The sequence below is a fragment of the Agrilus planipennis genome, unplaced genomic scaffold, assembly GCF_000699045.2.
Source record: "Agrilus planipennis isolate EAB-ADULT unplaced genomic scaffold, Apla_2.0 scaffold283, whole genome shotgun sequence".
Lineage (NCBI taxonomy): Eukaryota > Metazoa > Arthropoda > Insecta > Coleoptera > Buprestidae > Agrilus > Agrilus planipennis.
This window is the reverse complement of record NW_020438960.1, coordinates 268,580-288,990: the sequence shown is the minus strand read 5'-3', so window position 1 is coordinate 288,990 and position 20,411 is coordinate 268,580. Positions and strand designations below refer to the sequence as shown.

Genomic DNA, 20,411 nt, shown 5'->3' with positions numbered 1-20,411 from the left:
AATAAAAACAAATAGAAAACCCTTACATGTCCTTACTCTATTGTAAACCTATGACATGTCAGAAACCAGAAGAGCACTTACTTAGCTGTAGCAGTGCTGCACAACTTTTGTAATGTATGACCATGTATATAACCATGGTATAACAGTATAACTATACTTAACTTATTAGGTCAGGCCTTAATACTTGATTACTCAGAAAAAGAAAAAGAAAGTTGTACATATGAAGGTGTAGGACAAAATAAAAACAATATCATTAAAATAGTTTCGAAATGTTTTATGATAGGACAAGTAGGGGATAGAAAAAATTCATGGAAATAATTAACAACTATTAATCGTTTGCAAATATNTTGAAAATTATTCGCTATTTATAAGAGGAAATTTGTAGGTCAAAAATAGTATTTTGATTATCCTGCACCTATCTATCTCGATATTCACTCACTTTTTGGCTTTAAAATACATAATTTATTTTTATTCTCATTATTTTCAAGACACGATCTACAAATACAAACTGTTTCATAAACATGGAATAAAAAGTATTAATTACCTATTCATTGATTAACTTAAATAATATAAATAACGTTGTTGTAATAAAATAATATGGGTAGAAGGCGACGTGAATTTTTAATTACCCTGAAAAGAGAAAATGCATCTATTCCTTGGGGTTTTAGTGTTATCGGTGGAGCTGACGTTAACGCGCCGATTACAGTAACTCGAGTAAGTATGTAATAAAAAAGAATATTTTATTATTGATAGAATATTAATGTAATAAAATAGTTAACGGAGAAAACAGGTGCAAGGTCATAATATAAAGTCCTTTGTCATATTTTTAACAACAAAAATACTCATTTAAGCATTAATAATATAATGTAATTTCGTAATCAACTTTTTGTTTAGTTTAATAAAAAGTTGTTTATTAGGTTGGATTTGGAACGCCAGCAGCGAATCATTTGCAAAGGGGTGACATAATAACGAAAATAAATAATTATGATTCTCGCGACATCAGACAACAGGACGCACGGAATTTGTTCAGAAATTCGGATAACGAAATAAAAGTTGCCGTTCAGAGGTGAGTGCTGTTACAACCTTTTTTTACACTTTTATGTTAAACATTTTGTCATTAATTCACAGAGAACATCATCCTTATTACGGAAGTGGCGATTCTTCTTTACACAGTTCTAGAACGTACAGTCCTTTGCCAGCTTCTCCCCACTTATCCCCAAAAAGCGGAAGCGATTATATGAGAGGAGGAACAGCCCTAACCCCTACGCAAGGAGCGCCGTTTGAAGAAATGATTGAATACGACATGCAATTTCTGCCTAACGGTAGAAACGCGCTGAAACATAATCGACACAACTTGGATGTCCACGTAGACAGACAGGTGAACTGGATTTTATTAATCAATGTTCTAAATTATTCTAATGTAAAATTAAAACTCTACTCGTGATGTCCTTGACAATTGTTTCGCCACTTTGTACCTTCTTTAGAATTTACAGAATTATCTGCTAACAAGTAGTTTCTAACAAAACAATTTCAATTTCAATTTTTTATTTATTAACAGTCAGAGATTTTATTTCTGAATCGTCAATAAGTTTAATTATTTTTTGCATTAAATGGCACTCAGTTAACACAGGCCGTGTATAAATATGTTGTATTTTAAAACACCCAAATTTAGATTCTTGATTTTAAACTTGACAACTAACGTCAAATAGGTACTTAGTTATTGCATGATTACATAATGTACGAAATAATTAAAAAAAATATATAAATAAACCGTATTTAAATTTTGCTGGTGCTAAATTTTGCAAAGTATTTACCAACGTTTTAGGTTTGAGATTATTTTTAGAAATCTAAATGTAGGTCTGGTACAATCGCTCGTTATTTTCGCAAATAAATCCAAGCAACATATAATATAAATTAAACTGATTTGTTCGCTTTTTAAATATGATTTTAGAAACGGAATAATATGCTTAAAAAATAAAAACAATAATTAATAAAGATATGAATGTGTTAATGTATGTAACACGTCTCTGTTAAACTGAAACAGATCCTAACATACCTGCTATTATTAAAATATAAATAATGCATTAATATACCCATCAGTAGATAAAAATTTCCATTTTCAGCCTTATCGTACTACGCCACTTGTTCTTCCTGGTGCAAAGATAAAACGTGAACAGGCCCCGACCGAATCCTATTTGCGTCATCATCCTAATCCATCTGTAAGAGCCCCTCCAATGCACCTAGAAACTGAAAATATTTTGAAAAAAAAGGTAAGTAACCTTTTCGTTATTTAAATAATGTACAATTTACTTTTTTTATTGTGTTATCGGTCTGCACAAAATTTATACGTGAGTAATCGATATGAATTATAACGATTAAAAAAATTGCTTGTTTGCGCAAAATGGTATGTTAGAAACAAGTTATTCAGAATGCTAATTTGTATTTTTATAGGTAGCAGATTCGGTTTTGCAGAAAATAATTCCGGACGAAGAAAGAGGCAAGGTAAAGTATTAAAAAATATTACGTATTAAAATTTAGGGGGTGAAAAGTGAACACGGCGAACGATATTAAGTCATTCACTCTCTTCTAATTAATTTATTGTCTTGTTTAAATCGAACCGGTTATTTGTTAATACGTATTACAAGTTTCTTTTCTTTTTTATCTTTTAATTGTAAGATTTTCTTCAGGCACTTGATTTATAAAACTCCACATTGTAATATTATGAATAAAAAACTGAACAGTATATAGGATGTACGCTTGATGTTTTTTATTCATAATGTACTGTAACTTTCCTTAATATCCTTATTATCAGTTTGCTACGATTCTAGTGGACAAAAATAAACTTGTAGGGTACTTAACTATTTCTAATATCGCCAAGATTGTGTTTTAATATTTATTTTTTCACTTCGATATTGACACATTGATATATTTGTTAAACAATACTACTTTTGCATTTTCTAATGTTTCATATTACTTTACAAATATACAAATTTTCATGTACTCTTTTGAAATACATGTTCTTTTAGATAGTTCACAAGCAGTTTAATTCACCAATAGGCCTCTACAGTGAATCGGCAATTGCGGACACGATTCAAAAACAAACAGGCCTTCCGGCGTAAGTGTACCTGTACTTAACTGCAAGAAAAGTATGTGCTCATATTCAAAAATTTTTTGTGTTATAGGAGGAGAAGAGCGGTTAAATATGATCCCACGAAAAGTGAAATTTACAAGGCAATTCAAGAGGAACAACTTGGCGACAAATACCAGGAAGTGACTGTACCTCCGCATTCAAAAATATATATTCCGAATAAGGTTGATATACCGAAGGTAATTTAAAAAGTGATTCGAGGTTTTATTTGTTTTTATCTGGTGTCTGGTATATGTACAATACTTTTGACTTTTCAGAAACATAATATCGGTCAGAAACACAACGACTTAAATCAACTAGGTGTACCTGAGGAAAGGATTATACAAAGTAACTCTTTTAGAAGGTTGATGCTAAGCGTTTTGCCCGAATCAGATTTTTAACAGTTTCTCGTACTATTTGAATATTTAACAGAAATATATAGATTTATACGTGTACATAATAATATATCAATCAACCGATGCATATGTAATAAGTATGTAATTCTACGTATAAGATATTATTTTCTTCGATACTATTTTGTGATACTGCACCTATTTAACACATTATCGTATAATATATATATACATGTCCGTTTTAATTGGAGACTACACCAGACAATCTATATATACCTACACATTTAGGTATATTTATTAAGTTATACATTTTACCGATTTTGATCAGAAATAATGAAAAAGACAGCTTACATTTAGTAACTTAATAAATTGTTTATAGTTAACAATAATAATGCTATTCTGTTCTGTACTTCTGCAAATTATTCGTACAATAAGAAAGCAATAAAGGCGGAATGTTTCCTGTAAATTGTACCTACATACATATTATAAAATAAATTATTACATTAAGAACGAACATGATTACACTTACGATTATTGTTTAATGTTTTTGTTCCAGTAATTTTATTTACATATGTAGTAATCCCTATTTTAATTTAAATGAATTTACCCTATAGTTTACCAATTTTTAGTGAATAATGAATAGATGAACATTTTCAATTGTTAGAAGATGCCATTTTTTGAATTAGAGACAATTACAGTCGTGTGAATCTGGCGCCCGATATAACTAATCCAGAAACTAAAACATAACCAACAAATTGTTCCTCATTTGCTGGGTCTAAGTATGTAAGTATCATAATTGGGCGTCCATTATTTGTGTTTAAAAAAAAGAAAATTGTTTGGGGTGCAGTTGGAAATTAAATGTCAATTTTTTCAAAAACTACTGAAGATATGTTAATTTAATTGACGCCAAATGATTGCGTGTCATTTGTGCTTGAAGACTGGACTATTAAGATGAGCGGAATTATTTTTATATTATTTATTAGTTATAATTATGATATTAAAATTTTCAATGGCATTAGTATGATTATATTATTATCTATGATTTACAAATGGTGAACGCGTATTAGTGATATCAATGAAAAATAGTAGTATTTGTCTATGTATTATATGCAATATAAACTCCGCCTACGATATTAGATCAGTTTTCAAGCACAGATGATACGCAATCAATTGGTGTCAATTAAATTGTCATATATTCAGTAATTTTTGAATAAATTGGTATTTAATTTCCACCTGCACCGACAACAATTTTCTTTTCTTCTTAACATAATTAATGGACGCCCAATTATGATACTTACGTATTTAAAACCAGCAAACAACACACAATTTATTGGTAAAATTTAAAACAGAGGATTATTTATATCGGGAGCCAGAGATTCACACGATTGAAAAACATATATTATCTTTCATCTATGGTTCGTCTGACGAGAGAAGTTATAATCTATGGAAATTGTCATGATAGTATCTGTGGAGTATTTTGTTAACCTAGTCTATGTATTAACCTCACTCTTTCGACAGCGTAGCCGCATAAGTGAAAGATAATTAATTAAATCATGTTAATTTATGGAAATCGACTATTCTTAGGCATTCAGAACCTTCTCCTCCTAACCAAAGTAAATTTTTATCAATTACTGTTTTAGAATCTGAATCTTTTTAAACGCATTATAACAGTTTCAGCAAGAAAGAACAAAATATGTTGGAGCCCGTATGATAAGAGATGTGAAACGTCGAAACATAGTAAAGGAATATGCTCCTACTCGTCTTCGAATTAATTCACTGCGAAAAAATGATATCTTACCAGCAGAACTTCAATGCATTGCAGATGAGGAGATCGGAAATCTTCCTAGAGATTCTGCAGTTTTACGGCTTCAAGGGCGATGTGTTGTAACTTCTAGGCCGCGAGGCGTTGCACATCGATGGAGGTTAAGTCGAATAGTTTTTCGTGATTTAGCTGACCACAATAAATTGTCTGGAATACAAAGAGCAATGTGGTAATTAAATAAATGTTTAACGGTATAGAAATATAACAACATAATAAGAATTTTCCTGGTTTTATTGCTTTGACTCATATAATTGATTCTATGACATTTCTGCTACATTTGCAGCGTAATGTGTAATAAATCTAGCTGATGGATCATTTACATTTATCCATTTTGGCATCCAAAAGTAAGGAATGAGTGTGTTTGCCAAAGATGGATAATGTTTTTCAAAAACAGTCCTGTAATAAAATGATTCCTTCGTTTTAGGTGTGCAATGTGGGAACATTTCTGCAGCTTTTATTTCATCAAATTTTTCTGGCATTCGTTTATCTACGATTTCTGCAAGTATTGTAAATAGAGATTTCTTTTCTGAGGCGACTCCATCACTAAAATGATCGACATTAAAATATTAACACTATTTCGTTTTCTAAATTATTTTACCTAAAAGCTTCCTTATGACGCCAAAGAATTTTCGAAGGAAGCAAACTTGTTTCATCAAATGCAGAACGTATTAGAAATTTTTCAATTTTTCCGTCTTTTGGCTGTCTAATTTCCTCAGGTAAATTTAAAATATAACTACTAAATTGCAGATCCAAGAATGGAACCCTCAGTTCTAAACTAAGAATTACGTCGTTTACTAAATTATAAAAAGTTAATTATTCGGTCAACTTTAAACTATTATAATTTTAATGATGCTGTAATATAAGCATTAACCATTATTTAGGAAGAAATAAAATGACACAAAGAAGTAAAAATGTTTACCTATTAGCCGATGTAGTTCTATCAGCTCTTAATCCATCAAACAAGTAGATGTCCTTTAGTAGTCTGATACTTTCATTATGAGCCGACGTCGGGTCCGGCGCGTCCCTAAAATAAATATAGCCCTGAGCTAATTCGTCCGCACCTTCACCACTGATCAATACTGTGGTATCCGTTTGTTCTAAGATATACTTAGAAACCAAATACATTCCTATAGATGCTCTAACAGTTGTGATATCAGGAGTTTCTAAGTAATATATGACATCGTCTAAAACCGCTTCAACATCTTCTTCCGTGAAAATTACTTCGTGGTGTTCTGTACCGATATATTCTGCAACTTCCCTGGCTGCGATTAAGTCTGGACTATCGCTCATTCCTACCGAGAACGACTGCAAATAAAATGCTTAATTCAATGCATGTATAAATTTAATTTCTGGTAATAAATTCCAATTCAAAATTCAAATTTTAATTCAATTTTAAGTGCAGGCTAAATTGCCTCCAGAGACATTTGCATTGATGGTTGTAATTAATCAAAAAAAAAAATACGAAGTGCATAGCACATACTTGTATTTTGTACGGTATTTTGGCTTTGTTTGTTTCTGCTACAAGGAGTGCTGCAAGTAGTGACGAATCTAAACCACCTGAAAGCAAGCAACCAATTCTACGATCGGCCATAAGTCGCTTTTTGACTGCCATTGTCAATAAATTTCTTACATTTGCATATACATCTTTAGTAAAATCTACAAAACAACATTAGTTTCTGATAAGTTCAATTACTTAATCAATTAACAGTAAATATGGAACAATAAAGCAAAAAATGAAACCTCTGTAGGATAGAAATGGTTTGAAAACAGGCGTGTCAGTTGGTTTGTGGAAACGTTGACTATTAAGAAACTTCACTGTACCATTCTCCATTAGTTTATATTCTTCGAATGTGCCTGGAGAAAATGGTTCTAATATTTTATTAGCTTCATTAAGTTCTTTATATAGGTTCACTAAACCTGCAAACCAAACACTGTTACATTTTGGAAAAGTTTGTGCAAGTATTTTTCTTGTATTTCTCTTAAAAATCATTAATTTTTGCAGTAAAAATATGAATAACAATTCTGTTCTTTTGACTCACCTTTAGCTTCAGATGATATACCTAACACTTTATTTGCACCAGTCACTTTAAACAATGGTCGAACACCATATGGATCTCTTGCTATATAAACAGCTTGTTTCTTCACATCGACAATACAAAATGCAAAGACTCCATCTAAATTTTTCACGCATTTTTCTATACCGTACTTGTTGTACAGATGCAAAATGCATTCAACATCATTATTTGTTTCATACACAAAATTTTCTTCCTTAGCTAGCTAAAATTTAATTATATTATATAAATTGCATTGTTTAGTTTGGTTTATAAATAAATAAGATATTTATATACCTACCTTTTTACAGTTGTACAGTTCTCCGTTACAAATAAGAACTTGAAAAGGATAAGCATGTAATTTCATAGGTTGCATACCATGTAGTGTATCGACAATTGTTAATCGATGGAAACCAATAGTCGCATCCTAACAAAAATCTATTAAATATTTTCAAATAATAGGAATGCACAATCTTGAAAGTAGAATTATAAATTACCTTTACTCTCCTATCACACTCTAATCTCCATGCATCAGGGCCTCGTTTACTAATTTTTGTAAAAGATGCTAAAAAGCATTCTTTCAAGTCACACTGAATGCCAAAAACCGCCCAAATTCCACACATGATTTCAAAATTTAGCTTTTTATAAACTTACTACAAAAAAGAACTGCTCGAAATGTACTATATTCAAGTTATGCGACTTTACGTAAAAGGGTAAACGCAACGTTAAAATGCAAGCGCGTGGTGCCAACGTGTTTGTAGACTTTATCGCCAGCCATAGCATTTATCGCAAAATCTAAAAATACGGAATGTGTAAAATTCACAATTAATTAATAATACTTAATAATTATAGCTATAGTAGATAAGTATGGTGTTTTCAATGTTATGCTTATGCAACCAACTTATCGTATAGGTGCAAATCTTACATACTCAAAGTAATAGAATGTTATAAAAACTAGTTTGATTTTGGTAATTTTTCATAATAAAAAGAATTAATAGTAACAGGAATAAACGGGAAGGCACCACAATAGAGACAATGACAAATAACAAGTTCTTTGTTTATAAACAATATTTTAGTGATTTAACATATCATTAATGAATTGTTCCCAAAACCGTGCCTCTTTTTCCTTAAATGTTTCAAGCCTGGTATGTGCTGGCTGATATGTTTCCACCACGCCCAGTCCAATTTGTATGAATAAATTTACCCTCCTGTCCGAGTAACTCATATGTGTGAGCTCCAAAATAATCTCTTTGTGCTTGTAGTAAATTGGCAGGAAGACGTTTCGATCTGTATCCATCATAAAATGCAAGAGCAGTGCTCAGTGCAGGAGTAGGAACACCTGTAACAAAAATAGAAGGGTCGATTTCATTTCAATTTGGAAGCACTAAGATAGGAATGTCTCGGATTTACCAATATTTACTGCAGTTGATACAACATTTCTCCATCCACTTTGTGCTTTAGTAATGGCTTCTTTGAAGAAGGGGGCAAACAAGAGGTTCTTCAGTGTAGGGTCTTTGCTAAAAGCGGTTTTAATCTGTCCCAAGAATACTGATCTAATAATACAACCCCCTCTCCACATCAAAGCAATGGAACCATAATCTAAAGACCAATTATACATTTTCGCTGCTTCCCGCAATAACATGAATCCTTGGGCATATGAAACTATTTTGCTTGCATACAACGCCTGAAATATTTTAAATTTTATAAATTTATAATGGAATTTCGGTAATTTCAATGTCAAAAAACAGAAAAAATTGAACATGTAGCTGAGCAGATAGGACTGTGTAAAACTAACATTTCTGGTAAAACTATATCAAAATCAATATTAGTTTTATTTTTTTTTGAGTGTTCTGTTTATTTAAAGAAATAAATCGAATTCTATTTTAATAAATAAATCGAATTACTCAAGTTCATTATTAAGATAAAATTTAAATTTTAACAGGTAAGTTTTTAACCTGACGACAATCCTCCAAGAATTTAAGCTTGTCACCGCTGAACTTAGTCGTAGGTCCAGGAAGTTGAGCACTGGCGGTTTGTCTTTCATCAATTAAAGCAGATAGACATCGACTAAAGACGGCTTCCCCAATAAGAGTCACGGGAACTCCATAATTTAATGCAGCAATTGCTGTCCATTTTCCTGTTCCTTTTTGACCAGCTGCATCTCTTATTTTTGGGAGAAGATATTTACCTAAATTAAACTTAATTAACAACATATTTTTAAATAGTTGATACATTTACCATCAGCATCTTTGAATTTTAATATATCCTTGGTGATTTCTATCAAAAAACTGTCTAATTCTCCTTTATTCCATTCTTCAAAAATGTAGGCCATTTCAGACTGATCGAGTCCAATTGCCAACATCAAATGGTATATTTCGCCTATCAATTGCATATCACCATATTCAATACCATTATGAACCATTTTAACAAAGTGTCCTGCACCATCAGACCCTACCCAGTGGCAGCATGGTTGTCCATCAACTTTAGCGGCAATACTTTGAAATATTGATTTGATATGAGGCCATGCTTCTGAATGACCACCAGGCATCAAGCTGGGTCCATAACGTGCTCCATCTTCGCCTCCTGACACACCTGCTCCAACAAATCTTAAGCCCTTTTCTTCCAATTCCTTGCAACGTCTTTGGGTATCTGTATACTCAGAATTTCCTCCATCGATCACGATATCGCCCTTGCTCAAGTATGGAAGTAATTGATCAATAAAAGCATCGACTGCATTTCCTGCTTTCACAAGAAGCATAATTCGTCTTGGTGCCTTTAATTTAGACACAAGATCTTCAATTGATACTGCACCAATGATGCTCTTTCCTTTAGCTTCATTTGAGAGAAACGCGTGTACCTTTTCCACAGTTCTATTATAAGCAACTACAGTAAAACCATGGTCGGCCATGTTCAAAATTAAATTTTGTCCCATTACAGCTAAACCAATTAATCCGATATCTCCCTTTCTAAAAAAAATTATTATGTAATTGTGGGTTAACTAATAAATACTTTTTAGTTAGTATTTTGAAAAAGATGAACCATATATTATATTTAACAGTGCAAAAAAAAAAAGAAAACCACTTCAGAATATAAACTTACCATACTTATTTTGCAGTAAAACATACTTTCTTTGTAATTATTTTAACATTTGAATCAATTTGAGTAGCACTATAAAAACATCAAATAAAATCGAAAATTACTTAATATCCCTAGTAATTGAAAGGAAATGACAAGTGAATTTTGTAATAAATATAAACACCAAATAGGCGATTAAATTTTAAATTAATATAACTTACTTTTCGGCCATTTTTTGTGTATTATTCTGGATTTTATTAACAACTACGAGGTACGGGATTATACTTGTTGAATATATGTAAATGTGCTCCAACTACAATTCCATTGCATATTCCAAAGTCACATTGAGACTTGAAGGTCAGCATCAACGTCTCGTTCCATTTATCTACTATGTTTCGTTACGATAAAATGATTACCAAGGAATACTGTTATTCGCTAATCATTTTTAACTGAATTTTGTTATTGGTATATTGGTTTTTGCCAAGGACTTTGTACATGCCATGGTGCCACGACCATGTACACGTACACATCCCCTCCTAAAGTTGTACGAATGTACCACACATAGGTACCACGTTTCTTATCAATAAAAACAAATAGAAAACCCTTACATGTCCTTACTCTATTGTAAACCTATGACATGTCAGAAACCAGAAGAGCACTTACTTAGCTGTAGCAGTGCTGCACAACTTTTGTAATGTATGACCATGTATATAACCATGGTATAACAGTATAACTATACTTAACTTATTAGGTCAGGCCTTAATACTTGATTACTCAGAAAAAGAAAAAGAAAGTTGTACATATGAAGGTGTAGGACAAAATAAAAACAATATCATTAAAATAGTTTCGAAATGTTTTATGATAGGACAAGTAGGGGATAGAAAAAATTCATGGAAATAATTAACAACTATTAATCGTTTGCAAATATATGCTTTTATTGCTATGCAAAAATTGTCGTACTTACATTTTATTACATCATTGCAAACATTTTCCACAGCACTTATTGTTTCTTTTGATATTTGGACTATGGTTTGGTGTCCACGGACCTAAACTATCATTAGCATAAAAATCCATCGCATAACGTTCCCCACCTTCTGTTGCACTCCAATTCAGTTGTTTATTTAAAAGTGCACTTTCATATGGAGTTAATAATGGTTTTAAAAATGATTTACCCCAATCTATGGATAGCCTGGGGCAAGCGGTTTGAACAAAGGCATCCACTTGTTGAAACAAGTTTAATTTTAATGGAAATATTTCAGACAGTAAAATAGAAATAGTAGTCTTTCCACACTTCTGAAGACTTTGATGCAGAAAATTGAAGACTCTGACATTTCCCTGTCTTCCCAGAGTTCCCAAGATTATTCCGATGGAATTCCCTTTGGATGCTTTCATTATATCAGACTTTCTCATTTCATACAGATGATCATGCTGATATAATTCTTTTGTTATTTTCTTTTCATAAGGATCATATTTATATACACTCACATTTGGATTCGCTATAATTACAGCTTCCAAGTGAAATCTTCCGTCACCCACATATAGTATAACATCTGCACATTTTACAGTTGGTGCAGTACACCCTAGTATTTCACCTGGGGAAAGTGGCTTACACTGTGGTATTGTAACATTATAACCATCCTCTATCAGTTTTTTTGCAACACTTTGCAATGCTCTTATGAATTGTACTGTACTAACCAATGCCACATGGACTGTCTTATTAAAATTCAATTTTAAAGTCTCAATGCAATGTTGTAGATCTATCTCAATGTCAACAAATACATATAATACTTTAATAGAACTGGTTTGAGTAATTGGAATTAAGCAACTGTGTCCATAATGAATTAAAAGATCAACGCCAACAATACGTGCTGTAAAATCGTCAATACAGCACGCCCCATAAGTAACATCACCCATTATAATAACTTCTGCTTGAGTAAATTCGCTTATTATATCTGCTATTGTAGTGGCAAACATTAACAATCCTTCTGGCATTTGTAAGGCAACTAATGTAGCATTTGCTTCTTGAATACGCCATACAGACTTTGCAATTTCAAAATTATAATTTTTGGGTAGTTTACTAATAGCAGCTTTTAGTTTTTCATTTTTCAATAATTGTTCTGGAACTTTGCTAATTTTTCTTATGGGAGTAAAAATTTTTCTTTGTGCATTGGCCCTGACAATTGTCGTTCCACTTTGCTCCATAATTTTGCTGTATTACTACAACTCAAAAATTTTCTTTTGCGACAATCAGTAATAACAATCAAAAATGAAATTTAAACTTAGCCTCACATTTTTGCCCTTTTATTTACGGTTATTAGAACCTCATCTCCAAGAAGAGTCCTACCATTCAATGAAATTAATTAATGGATTACTGGCAGAAAAAACGACAACTTAAATGATGCTATATTTATGAATCGCTTCTTTTGGATTTCGCATCAATAATAAAAGGATCATCACAATATTTAATTTTTTAAATTCCCGCTATAACCGAAAACTACACGTGCGCATATCACTTCAGAGTGTGGTGTTGTCATCAAAGATAAGAGATATACAAAGGGTAAGGTTGTCATCATAGATAATGTTGTCATTGTCAGTTTAATAATAACAGTAATAATATCAATTAATGAATAAGATGGGATCTTGTCTATGGTCAGAATAGAAATATGATAGAGAGGTATGCATACGCATAAATACGTCACGAAGCACTTCTATATAAAATACTTTTTGCCTATGATAATATTTATATTACTTTTTTATGCTTTTTATTGGGCACCTGTATGTTTTGTTATGCAATAAACAATGAAACGGCTTTTAATGTTTTCATTTGTTCAATACAGTTTCCATGATTGAGTGAAAAATTGTCAAGTTACAATCAGTCTTCTTAAATAGTTAGGAATATTGCTTGTTTCCTGTTAATCCTTTATTTTCCTTTAAAGCATAACAAAACGACTAATGAATCCATTTCAATTGTCTGGCTTTTGCTTGAGTCCTGTCGTTTCGTTGCCAGGGGGCTTCATTTAAGACCCATATCTTATCTATGGTTCAGTATAATCTCTATTGGTTGATTGGTTCAGTCTTTTGGTTGTATTGGTCTGTCCGTGCTGTCAATGTGTGTAGTTTATAATGTTTTATTGAGAATTTTTGCACTTTATATCTGTAAAAGTTAAAAAAAAAGAAATAATTTAATTTTTATGTGTTCCTAGGGTAAGTAACTAATAATTACACAAGTTTTTTGAAGAATTTGTTATACATACACATAAAGGCAGATGCATGTACGATTGATATACATGTAATGGTAGATATGTTTTTAAGGTTAAGTTATTGATGCATCTGAATTTTAAAACAAACTTTACTACGTATTTTTCTGCTATTTTTTTTGTTGAACTAATTTTTTTGAATTTCAAATANTTTAAGGTTAAGTTATTGATGCATCTGAATTTTAAAACAAACTTTACTACGTATTTTTCTGCTATTTTTTTTGTTGAACTAATTTTTTTGAATTTCAAATAAGAAAAATAATTTCCATGTTTTTGCCTATACATTATCGAGTTATACAATTTACATGTGTTAATCGATGGAAACCAATAGTCGCATCCTAACAAAAATCTATTAAATATTTTCAAATAATAGGAATGCACAATCTTGAAAGTAGAATTATAAATTACCTTTACTCTCCTATCACACTCTAATCTCCATGCATCAGGGCCTCGTTTACTAATTTTTGTAAAAGATGCTAAAAAGCATTCTTTCAAGTCACACTGAATGCCAAAAACCGCCCAAATTCCACACATGATTTCAAAATTTAGCTTTTTATAAACTTACTACAAAAAAGAACTGCTCGAAATGTACTATATTCAAGTTATGCGACTTTACGTAAAAGGGTAAACGCAACGTTAAAATGCAAGCGCGTGGTGCCAACGTGTTTGTAGACTTTATCGCCAGCCATAGCATTTATCGCAAAATCTAAAAATACGGAATGTGTAAAATTCACAATTAATTAATAATACTTAATAATTATAGCTATAGTAGATAAGTATGGTGTTTTCAATGTTATGCTTATGCAACCAACTTATCGTATAGGTGCAAATCTTACATACTCAAAGTAATAGAATGTTATAAAAACTAGTTTGATTTTGGTAATTTTTCATAATAAAAAGAATTAATAGTAACAGGAATAAACGGGAAGGCACCACAATAGAGACAATGACAAATAACAAGTTCTTTGTTTATAAACAATATTTTAGTGATTTAACATATCATTAATGAATTGTTCCCAAAACCGTGCCTCTTTTTCCTTAAATGTTTCAAGCCTGGTATGTGCTGGCTGATATGTTTCCACCACGCCCAGTCCAATTTGTATGAATAAATTTACCCTCCTGTCCGAGTAACTCATATGTGTGAGCTCCAAAATAATCTCTTTGTGCTTGTAGTAAATTGGCAGGAAGACGTTTCGATCTGTATCCATCATAAAATGCAAGAGCAGTGCTCAGTGCAGGAGTAGGAACACCTGTAACAAAAATAGAAGGGTCGATTTCATTTCAATTTGGAAGCACTAAGATAGGAATGTCTCGGATTTACCAATATTTACTGCAGTTGATACAACATTTCTCCATCCACTTTGTGCTTTAGTAATGGCTTCTTTGAAGAAGGGGGCAAACAAGAGGTTCTTCAGTGTAGGGTCTTTGCTAAAAGCGGTTTTAATCTGTCCCAAGAATACTGATCTAATAATACAACCCCCTCTCCACATCAAAGCAATGGAACCATAATCTAAAGACCAATTATACATTTTCGCTGCTTCCCGCAATAACATGAATCCTTGGGCATATGAAACTATTTTGCTTGCATACAACGCCTGAAATATTTTAAATTTTATAAATTTATAATGGAATTTCGGTAATTTCAATGTCAAAAAACAGAAAAAATTGAACATGTAGCTGAGCAGATAGGACTGTGTAAAACTAACATTTCTGGTAAAACTATATCAAAATCAATATTAGTTTTATTTTTTTTTGAGTGTTCTGTTTATTTAAAGAAATAAATCGAATTCTATTTTAATAAATAAATCGAATTACTCAAGTTCATTATTAAGATAAAATTTAAATTTTAACAGGTAAGTTTTTAACCTGACGACAATCCTCCAAGAATTTAAGCTTGTCACCGCTGAACTTAGTCGTAGGTCCAGGAAGTTGAGCACTGGCGGTTTGTCTTTCATCAATTAAAGCAGATAGACATCGACTAAAGACGGCTTCCCCAATAAGAGTCACGGGAACTCCATAATTTAATGCAGCAATTGCTGTCCATTTTCCTGTTCCTTTTTGACCAGCTGCATCTCTTATTTTTGGGAGAAGATATTTACCTAAATTAAACTTAATTAACAACATATTTTTAAATAGTTGATACATTTACCATCAGCATCTTTGAATTTTAATATATCCTTGGTGATTTCTATCAAAAAACTGTCTAATTCTCCTTTATTCCATTCTTCAAAAATGTAGGCCATTTCAGACTGATCGAGTCCAATTGCCAACATCAAATGGTATATTTCGCCTATCAATTGCATATCACCATATTCAATACCATTATGAACCATTTTAACAAAGTGTCCTGCACCATCAGACCCTACCCAGTGGCAGCATGGTTGTCCATCAACTTTAGCGGCAATACTTTGAAATATTGATTTGATATGAGGCCATGCTTCTGAATGACCACCAGGCATCAAGCTGGGTCCATAACGTGCTCCATCTTCGCCTCCTGACACACCTGCTCCAACAAATCTTAAGCCCTTTTCTTCCAATTCCTTGCAACGTCTTTGGGTATCTGTATACTCAGAATTTCCTCCATCGATCACGATATCGCCCTTGCTCAAGTATGGAAGTAATTGATCAATAAAAGCATCGACTGCATTTCCTGCTTTCACAAGAAGCATAATTCGTCTTGGTGCCTTTAATTTAGACACAAGATCTTCAATTGATACTGCACCAATGATGCTCTTTCCTTTAGCTTCATTTGAGAGAAACGCGTGTACCTTTTCCACAGTTCTATTATAAGCAACTACAGTAAAACCATGGTCGGCCATGTTCAAAATTAAATTTTGTCCCATTACAGCTAAACCAATTAATCCGATATCTCCCTTTCTAAAAAAAATTATTATGTAATTGTGGGTTAACTAATAAATACTTTTTAGTTAGTATTTTGAAAAAGATGAACCATATATTATATTTAACAGTGCAAAAAAAAAAAGAAAACCACTTCAGAATATAAACTTACCATACTTATTTTGCAGTAAAACATACTTTCTTTGTAATTATTTTAACATTTGAATCAATTTGAGTAGCACTATAAAAACATCAAATAAAATCGAAAATTACTTAATATCCCTAGTAATTGAAAGGAAATGACAAGTGAATTTTGTAATAAATATAAACACCAAATAGGCGATTAAATTTTAAATTAATATAACTTACTTTTCGGCCATTTTTTGTGTATTATTCTGGATTTTATTAACAACTACGAGGTACGGGATTATACTTGTTGAATATATGTAAATGTGCTCCAACTACAATTCCATTGCATATTCCAAAGTCACATTGAGACTTGAAGGTCAGCATCAACGTCTCGTTCCATTTATCTACTATGTTTCGTTACGATAAAATGATTACCAAGGAATACTGTTATTCGCTAATCATTTTTAACTGAATTTTGTTATTGGTATATTGGTTTTTGCCAAGGACTTTGTACATGCCATGGTGCCACGACCATGTACACGTACACATCCCCTCCTAAAGTTGTACGAATGTACCACACATAGGTACCACGTTTCTTATCAATAAAAACAAATAGAAAACCCTTACATGTCCTTACTCTATTGTAAACCTATGACATGTCAGAAACCAGAAGAGCACTTACTTAGCTGTAGCAGTGCTGCACAACTTTTGTAATGTATGACCATGTATATAACCATGGTATAACAGTATAACTATACTTAACTTATTAGGTCAGGCCTTAATACTTGATTACTCAGAAAAAGAAAAAGAAAGTTGTACATATGAAGGTGTAGGACAAAATAAAAACAATATCATTAAAATAGTTTCGAAATGTTTTATGATAGGACAAGTAGGGGATAGAAAAAATTCATGGAAATAATTAACAACTATTAATCGTTTGCAAATATATGCTTTTATTGCTATGCAAAAATTGTCGTACTTACATTTTATTACATCATTGCAAACATTTTCCACAGCACTTATTGTTTCTTTTGATATTTGGACTATGGTTTGGTGTCCACGGACCTAAACTATCATTAGCATAAAAATCCATCGCATAACGTTCCCCACCTTCTGTTGCACTCCAATTCAGTTGTTTATTTAAAAGTGCACTTTCATATGGAGTTAATAATGGTTTTAAAAATGATTTACCCCAATCTATGGATAGCCTGGGGCAAGCGGTTTGAACAAAGGCATCCACTTGTTGAAACAAGTTTAATTTTAATGGAAATATTTCAGACAGTAAAATAGAAATAGTAGTCTTTCCACACTTCTGAAGACTTTGATGCAGAAAATTGAAGACTCTGACATTTCCCTGTCTTCCCAGAGTTCCCAAGATTATTCCGATGGAATTCCCTTTGGATGCTTTCATTATATCAGACTTTCTCATTTCATACAGATGATCATGCTGATATAATTCTTTTGTTATTTTCTTTTCATAAGGATCATATTTATATACACTCACATTTGGATTCGCTATAATTACAGCTTCCAAGTGAAATCTTCCGTCACCCACATATAGTATAACATCTGCACATTTTACAGTTGGTGCAGTACACCCTAGTATTTCACCTGGGGAAAGTGGCTTACACTGTGGTATTGTAACATTATAACCATCCTCTATCAGTTTTTTTGCAACACTTTGCAATGCTCTTATGAATTGTACTGTACTAACCAATGCCACATGGACTGTCTTATTAAAATTCAATTTTAAAGTCTCAATGCAATGTTGTAGATCTATCTCAATGTCAACAAATACATATAATACTTTAATAGAACTGGTTTGAGTAATTGGAATTAAGCAACTGTGTCCATAATGAATTAAAAGATCAACGCCAACAATACGTGCTGTAAAATCGTCAATACAGCACGCCCCATAAGTAACATCACCCATTATAATAACTTCTGCTTGAGTAAATTCGCTTATTATATCTGCTATTGTAGTGGCAAACATTAACAATCCTTCTGGCATTTGTAAGGCAACTAATGTAGCATTTGCTTCTTGAATACGCCATACAGACTTTGCAATTTCAAAATTATAATTTTTGGGTAGTTTACTAATAGCAGCTTTTAGTTTTTCATTTTTCAATAATTGTTCTGGAACTTTGCTAATTTTTCTTATGGGAGTAAAAATTTTTCTTTGTGCATTGGCCCTGACAATTGTCGTTCCACTTTGCTCCATAATTTTGCTGTATTACTACAACTCAAAAATTTTCTTTTGCGACAATCAGTAATAACAATCAAAAATGAAATTTAAACTTAGCCTCACATTTTTGCCCTTTTATTTACGGTTATTAGAACCTCATCTCCAAGAAGAGTCCTACCATTCAATGAAATTAATTAATGGATTACTGGCAGAAAAAACGACAACTTAAATGATGCTATATTTATGAATCGCTTCTTTTGGATTTCGCATCAATAATAAAAGGATCATCACAATATTTAATTTTTTAAATTCCCGCTATAACCGAAAACTACACGTGCGCATATCACTTCAGAGTGTGGTGTTGTCATCAAAGATAAGAGATATACAAAGGGTAAGGTTGTCATCATAGATAATGTTGTCATTGTCAGTTTAATAATAACAGTAATAATATCAATTAATGAATAAGATGGGATCTTGTCTATGGTCAGAATAGAAATATGATAGAGAGGTATGCATACGCATAAATACGTCACGAAGCACTTCTATATAAAATACTTTTTGCCTATGATAATATTTATATTACTTTTTTATGCTTTTTATTGGGCACCTGTATGTTTTGTTATGCAATAAACAATGAAACGGCTTTTAATGTTTTCATTTGTTCAATACAGTTTCCATGATTGAGTGAAAAATTGTCAAGTTACAATCAGTCTTCTTAAATAGTTAGGAATATTGCTTGTTTCCTGTTAATCCTTTATTTTCCTTTAAAGCATAACAAAACGACTAATGAATCCATTTCAATTGTCTGGCTTTTGCTTGAGTCCTGTCGTTTCGTTGCCAGGGGGCTTCATTTAAGACCCATATCTTATCTATGGTTCAGTATAATCTCTATTGGTTGATTGGTTCAGTCTTTTGGTTGTATTGGTCTGTCCGTGCTGTCAATGTGTGTAGTTTATAATGTTTTATTGAGAATTTTTGCACTTTATATCTGTAAAAGTTAAAAAAAAAGAAATAATTTAATTTTTATGTGTTCCTAGGGTAAGTAACTAATAATTACACAAGTTTTTTGAAGAATTTGTTATACATACACATAAAGGCAGATGCATGTACGATTGATATACATGTAATGGTAGATATGTTTTTAAGGTTAAGTTATTGATGCATCTGAATTTTAAAACAAACTTTACTACGTATTTTTCTGCTATTTTTTTTGTTGAACTAATTTTTTTGAATTTCAAATAAGAAAAATAATTTCCATGTTTTTGCCTATACATTATCGAGTTATACAATTTACATGTGTGTTCAATATAATATACACAGATTATATATTATATAAATTTCTATTTACTGGCATACACATTTTGTACATAATAGTTTACAATATTGTACTTCGTACTTTAAATTTTAATAGTCTACAAATATTTTTACTTGTAATTGTCTTTTGGAATATAGATCTAAAATATTTTTTTGATTTTTTTGGTGTACTAATAATAGGAGACGTTAATTTTATGAATCATGAAACTCATGATTCACATTTCCAAAAAAAAAGTTTCCTTTAAAATGAATAAGCAATA

The 20,411-nt window shown here is 31.7% G+C and overlaps 6 protein-coding genes and 1 long non-coding RNA gene across 10 annotated transcripts; 1 reads left to right on the top strand and 6 right to left on the bottom strand.

The window, feature by feature from the left end:
- The first annotated feature begins 353 nt into the window (after positions 1-353).
- Positions 354-5,522, top strand: LOC108742179 (PDZ and LIM domain protein 3-like). 2 transcript variants are annotated; one of them, XM_018477237.2, is made up of 8 exons: positions 354-714; positions 918-1,066; positions 1,129-1,378; positions 2,124-2,270; positions 2,452-2,502; positions 3,027-3,115; positions 3,183-3,327; positions 5,152-5,522. In XM_018477237.2, the coding sequence occupies exons 1-8, from the start codon at positions 598-600 to the stop codon at positions 5,473-5,475; spliced, it is 1,272 nt and encodes a 423-aa protein (XP_018332739.1). In that variant the 5' UTR covers positions 354-597; the 3' UTR covers positions 5,476-5,522. The 2 variants fall into 2 exon arrangements, with proteins under 2 accessions (XP_018332739.1, XP_018332740.1); XM_018477238.2 differs by lacking the exon at positions 5,152-5,522 and adding an exon at positions 3,406-3,946 and having other exon boundaries at positions 356-714.
- Positions 1,988-5,367, bottom strand: LOC108742186. Its single transcript, XR_001938623.1, has 2 exons — positions 5,279-5,367; positions 1,988-2,247 (listed from the first exon to the last, which is right to left on the bottom strand). It is a non-coding gene; the product is annotated as an uncharacterized LOC108742186 (long non-coding RNA).
- LOC108742176 (asparagine synthetase [glutamine-hydrolyzing]-like) lies at positions 5,513-8,223 on the bottom strand. The gene is made up of 8 exons (XM_025975126.1): positions 7,851-8,223; positions 7,655-7,780; positions 7,342-7,579; positions 7,043-7,219; positions 6,783-6,958; positions 6,222-6,607; positions 5,901-6,077; positions 5,513-5,845 (listed from the first exon to the last, which is right to left on the bottom strand). Exons 1-8 carry the CDS (start codon positions 7,974-7,976, stop codon positions 5,560-5,562), a joined length of 1,692 nt encoding a protein of 563 aa, XP_025830911.1. The 5' UTR covers positions 7,977-8,223; the 3' UTR covers positions 5,513-5,559.
- Positions 8,224-8,389: 166 nt separating this feature from the next.
- On the bottom strand, positions 8,390-10,918 carry LOC112904623 (6-phosphogluconate dehydrogenase, decarboxylating-like). 2 transcript variants are annotated; one of them, XM_025975130.1, is made up of 6 exons: positions 10,650-10,918; positions 10,453-10,521; positions 9,592-10,319; positions 9,309-9,541; positions 8,764-9,037; positions 8,473-8,692 (listed from the first exon to the last, which is right to left on the bottom strand). In XM_025975130.1, exons 3-6 carry the CDS (start codon positions 10,283-10,285, stop codon positions 8,490-8,492), a joined length of 1,404 nt encoding a protein of 467 aa, XP_025830915.1. In that variant the 5' UTR covers positions 10,286-10,319; positions 10,453-10,521; positions 10,650-10,918; the 3' UTR covers positions 8,473-8,489. The 2 variants fall into 2 exon arrangements, with proteins under 2 accessions (XP_025830914.1, XP_025830915.1); XM_025975129.1 differs by lacking the exon at positions 10,453-10,521 and having other exon boundaries at positions 8,390-8,692; positions 10,650-10,915.
- Positions 10,919-11,338: 420 nt separating this feature from the next.
- LOC112904624 (2-(3-amino-3-carboxypropyl)histidine synthase subunit 1-like) lies at positions 11,339-12,926 on the bottom strand. Its single transcript, XM_025975132.1, has 2 exons — positions 12,718-12,926; positions 11,339-12,663 (listed from the first exon to the last, which is right to left on the bottom strand). The coding sequence occupies exon 2, from the start codon at positions 12,628-12,630 to the stop codon at positions 11,404-11,406; it is 1,227 nt and encodes a 408-aa protein (XP_025830917.1). The 5' UTR covers positions 12,631-12,663; positions 12,718-12,926; the 3' UTR covers positions 11,339-11,403.
- Positions 12,927-14,632: 1,706 nt separating this feature from the next.
- Positions 14,633-17,161, bottom strand: LOC108742171 (6-phosphogluconate dehydrogenase, decarboxylating-like). Of its 2 annotated transcripts, XM_025975128.1 has the most exons (6): positions 16,893-17,161; positions 16,696-16,764; positions 15,835-16,562; positions 15,552-15,784; positions 15,007-15,280; positions 14,716-14,935 (listed from the first exon to the last, which is right to left on the bottom strand). In XM_025975128.1, exons 3-6 carry the CDS (start codon positions 16,526-16,528, stop codon positions 14,733-14,735), a joined length of 1,404 nt encoding a protein of 467 aa, XP_025830913.1. In that variant the 5' UTR covers positions 16,529-16,562; positions 16,696-16,764; positions 16,893-17,161; the 3' UTR covers positions 14,716-14,732. The 2 variants fall into 2 exon arrangements, with proteins under 2 accessions (XP_025830912.1, XP_025830913.1); XM_025975127.1 differs by lacking the exon at positions 16,696-16,764 and having other exon boundaries at positions 14,633-14,935; positions 16,893-17,158.
- A 420-nt stretch (positions 17,162-17,581) lies between these two features.
- On the bottom strand, positions 17,582-19,224 carry LOC108742182 (2-(3-amino-3-carboxypropyl)histidine synthase subunit 1). Its single transcript, XM_018477243.1, has 2 exons — positions 18,961-19,224; positions 17,582-18,906 (listed from the first exon to the last, which is right to left on the bottom strand). Exon 2 carries the CDS (start codon positions 18,871-18,873, stop codon positions 17,647-17,649), a length of 1,227 nt encoding a protein of 408 aa, XP_018332745.1. The 5' UTR covers positions 18,874-18,906; positions 18,961-19,224; the 3' UTR covers positions 17,582-17,646.
- Positions 19,225-20,411: the final 1,187 nt, after the last annotated feature.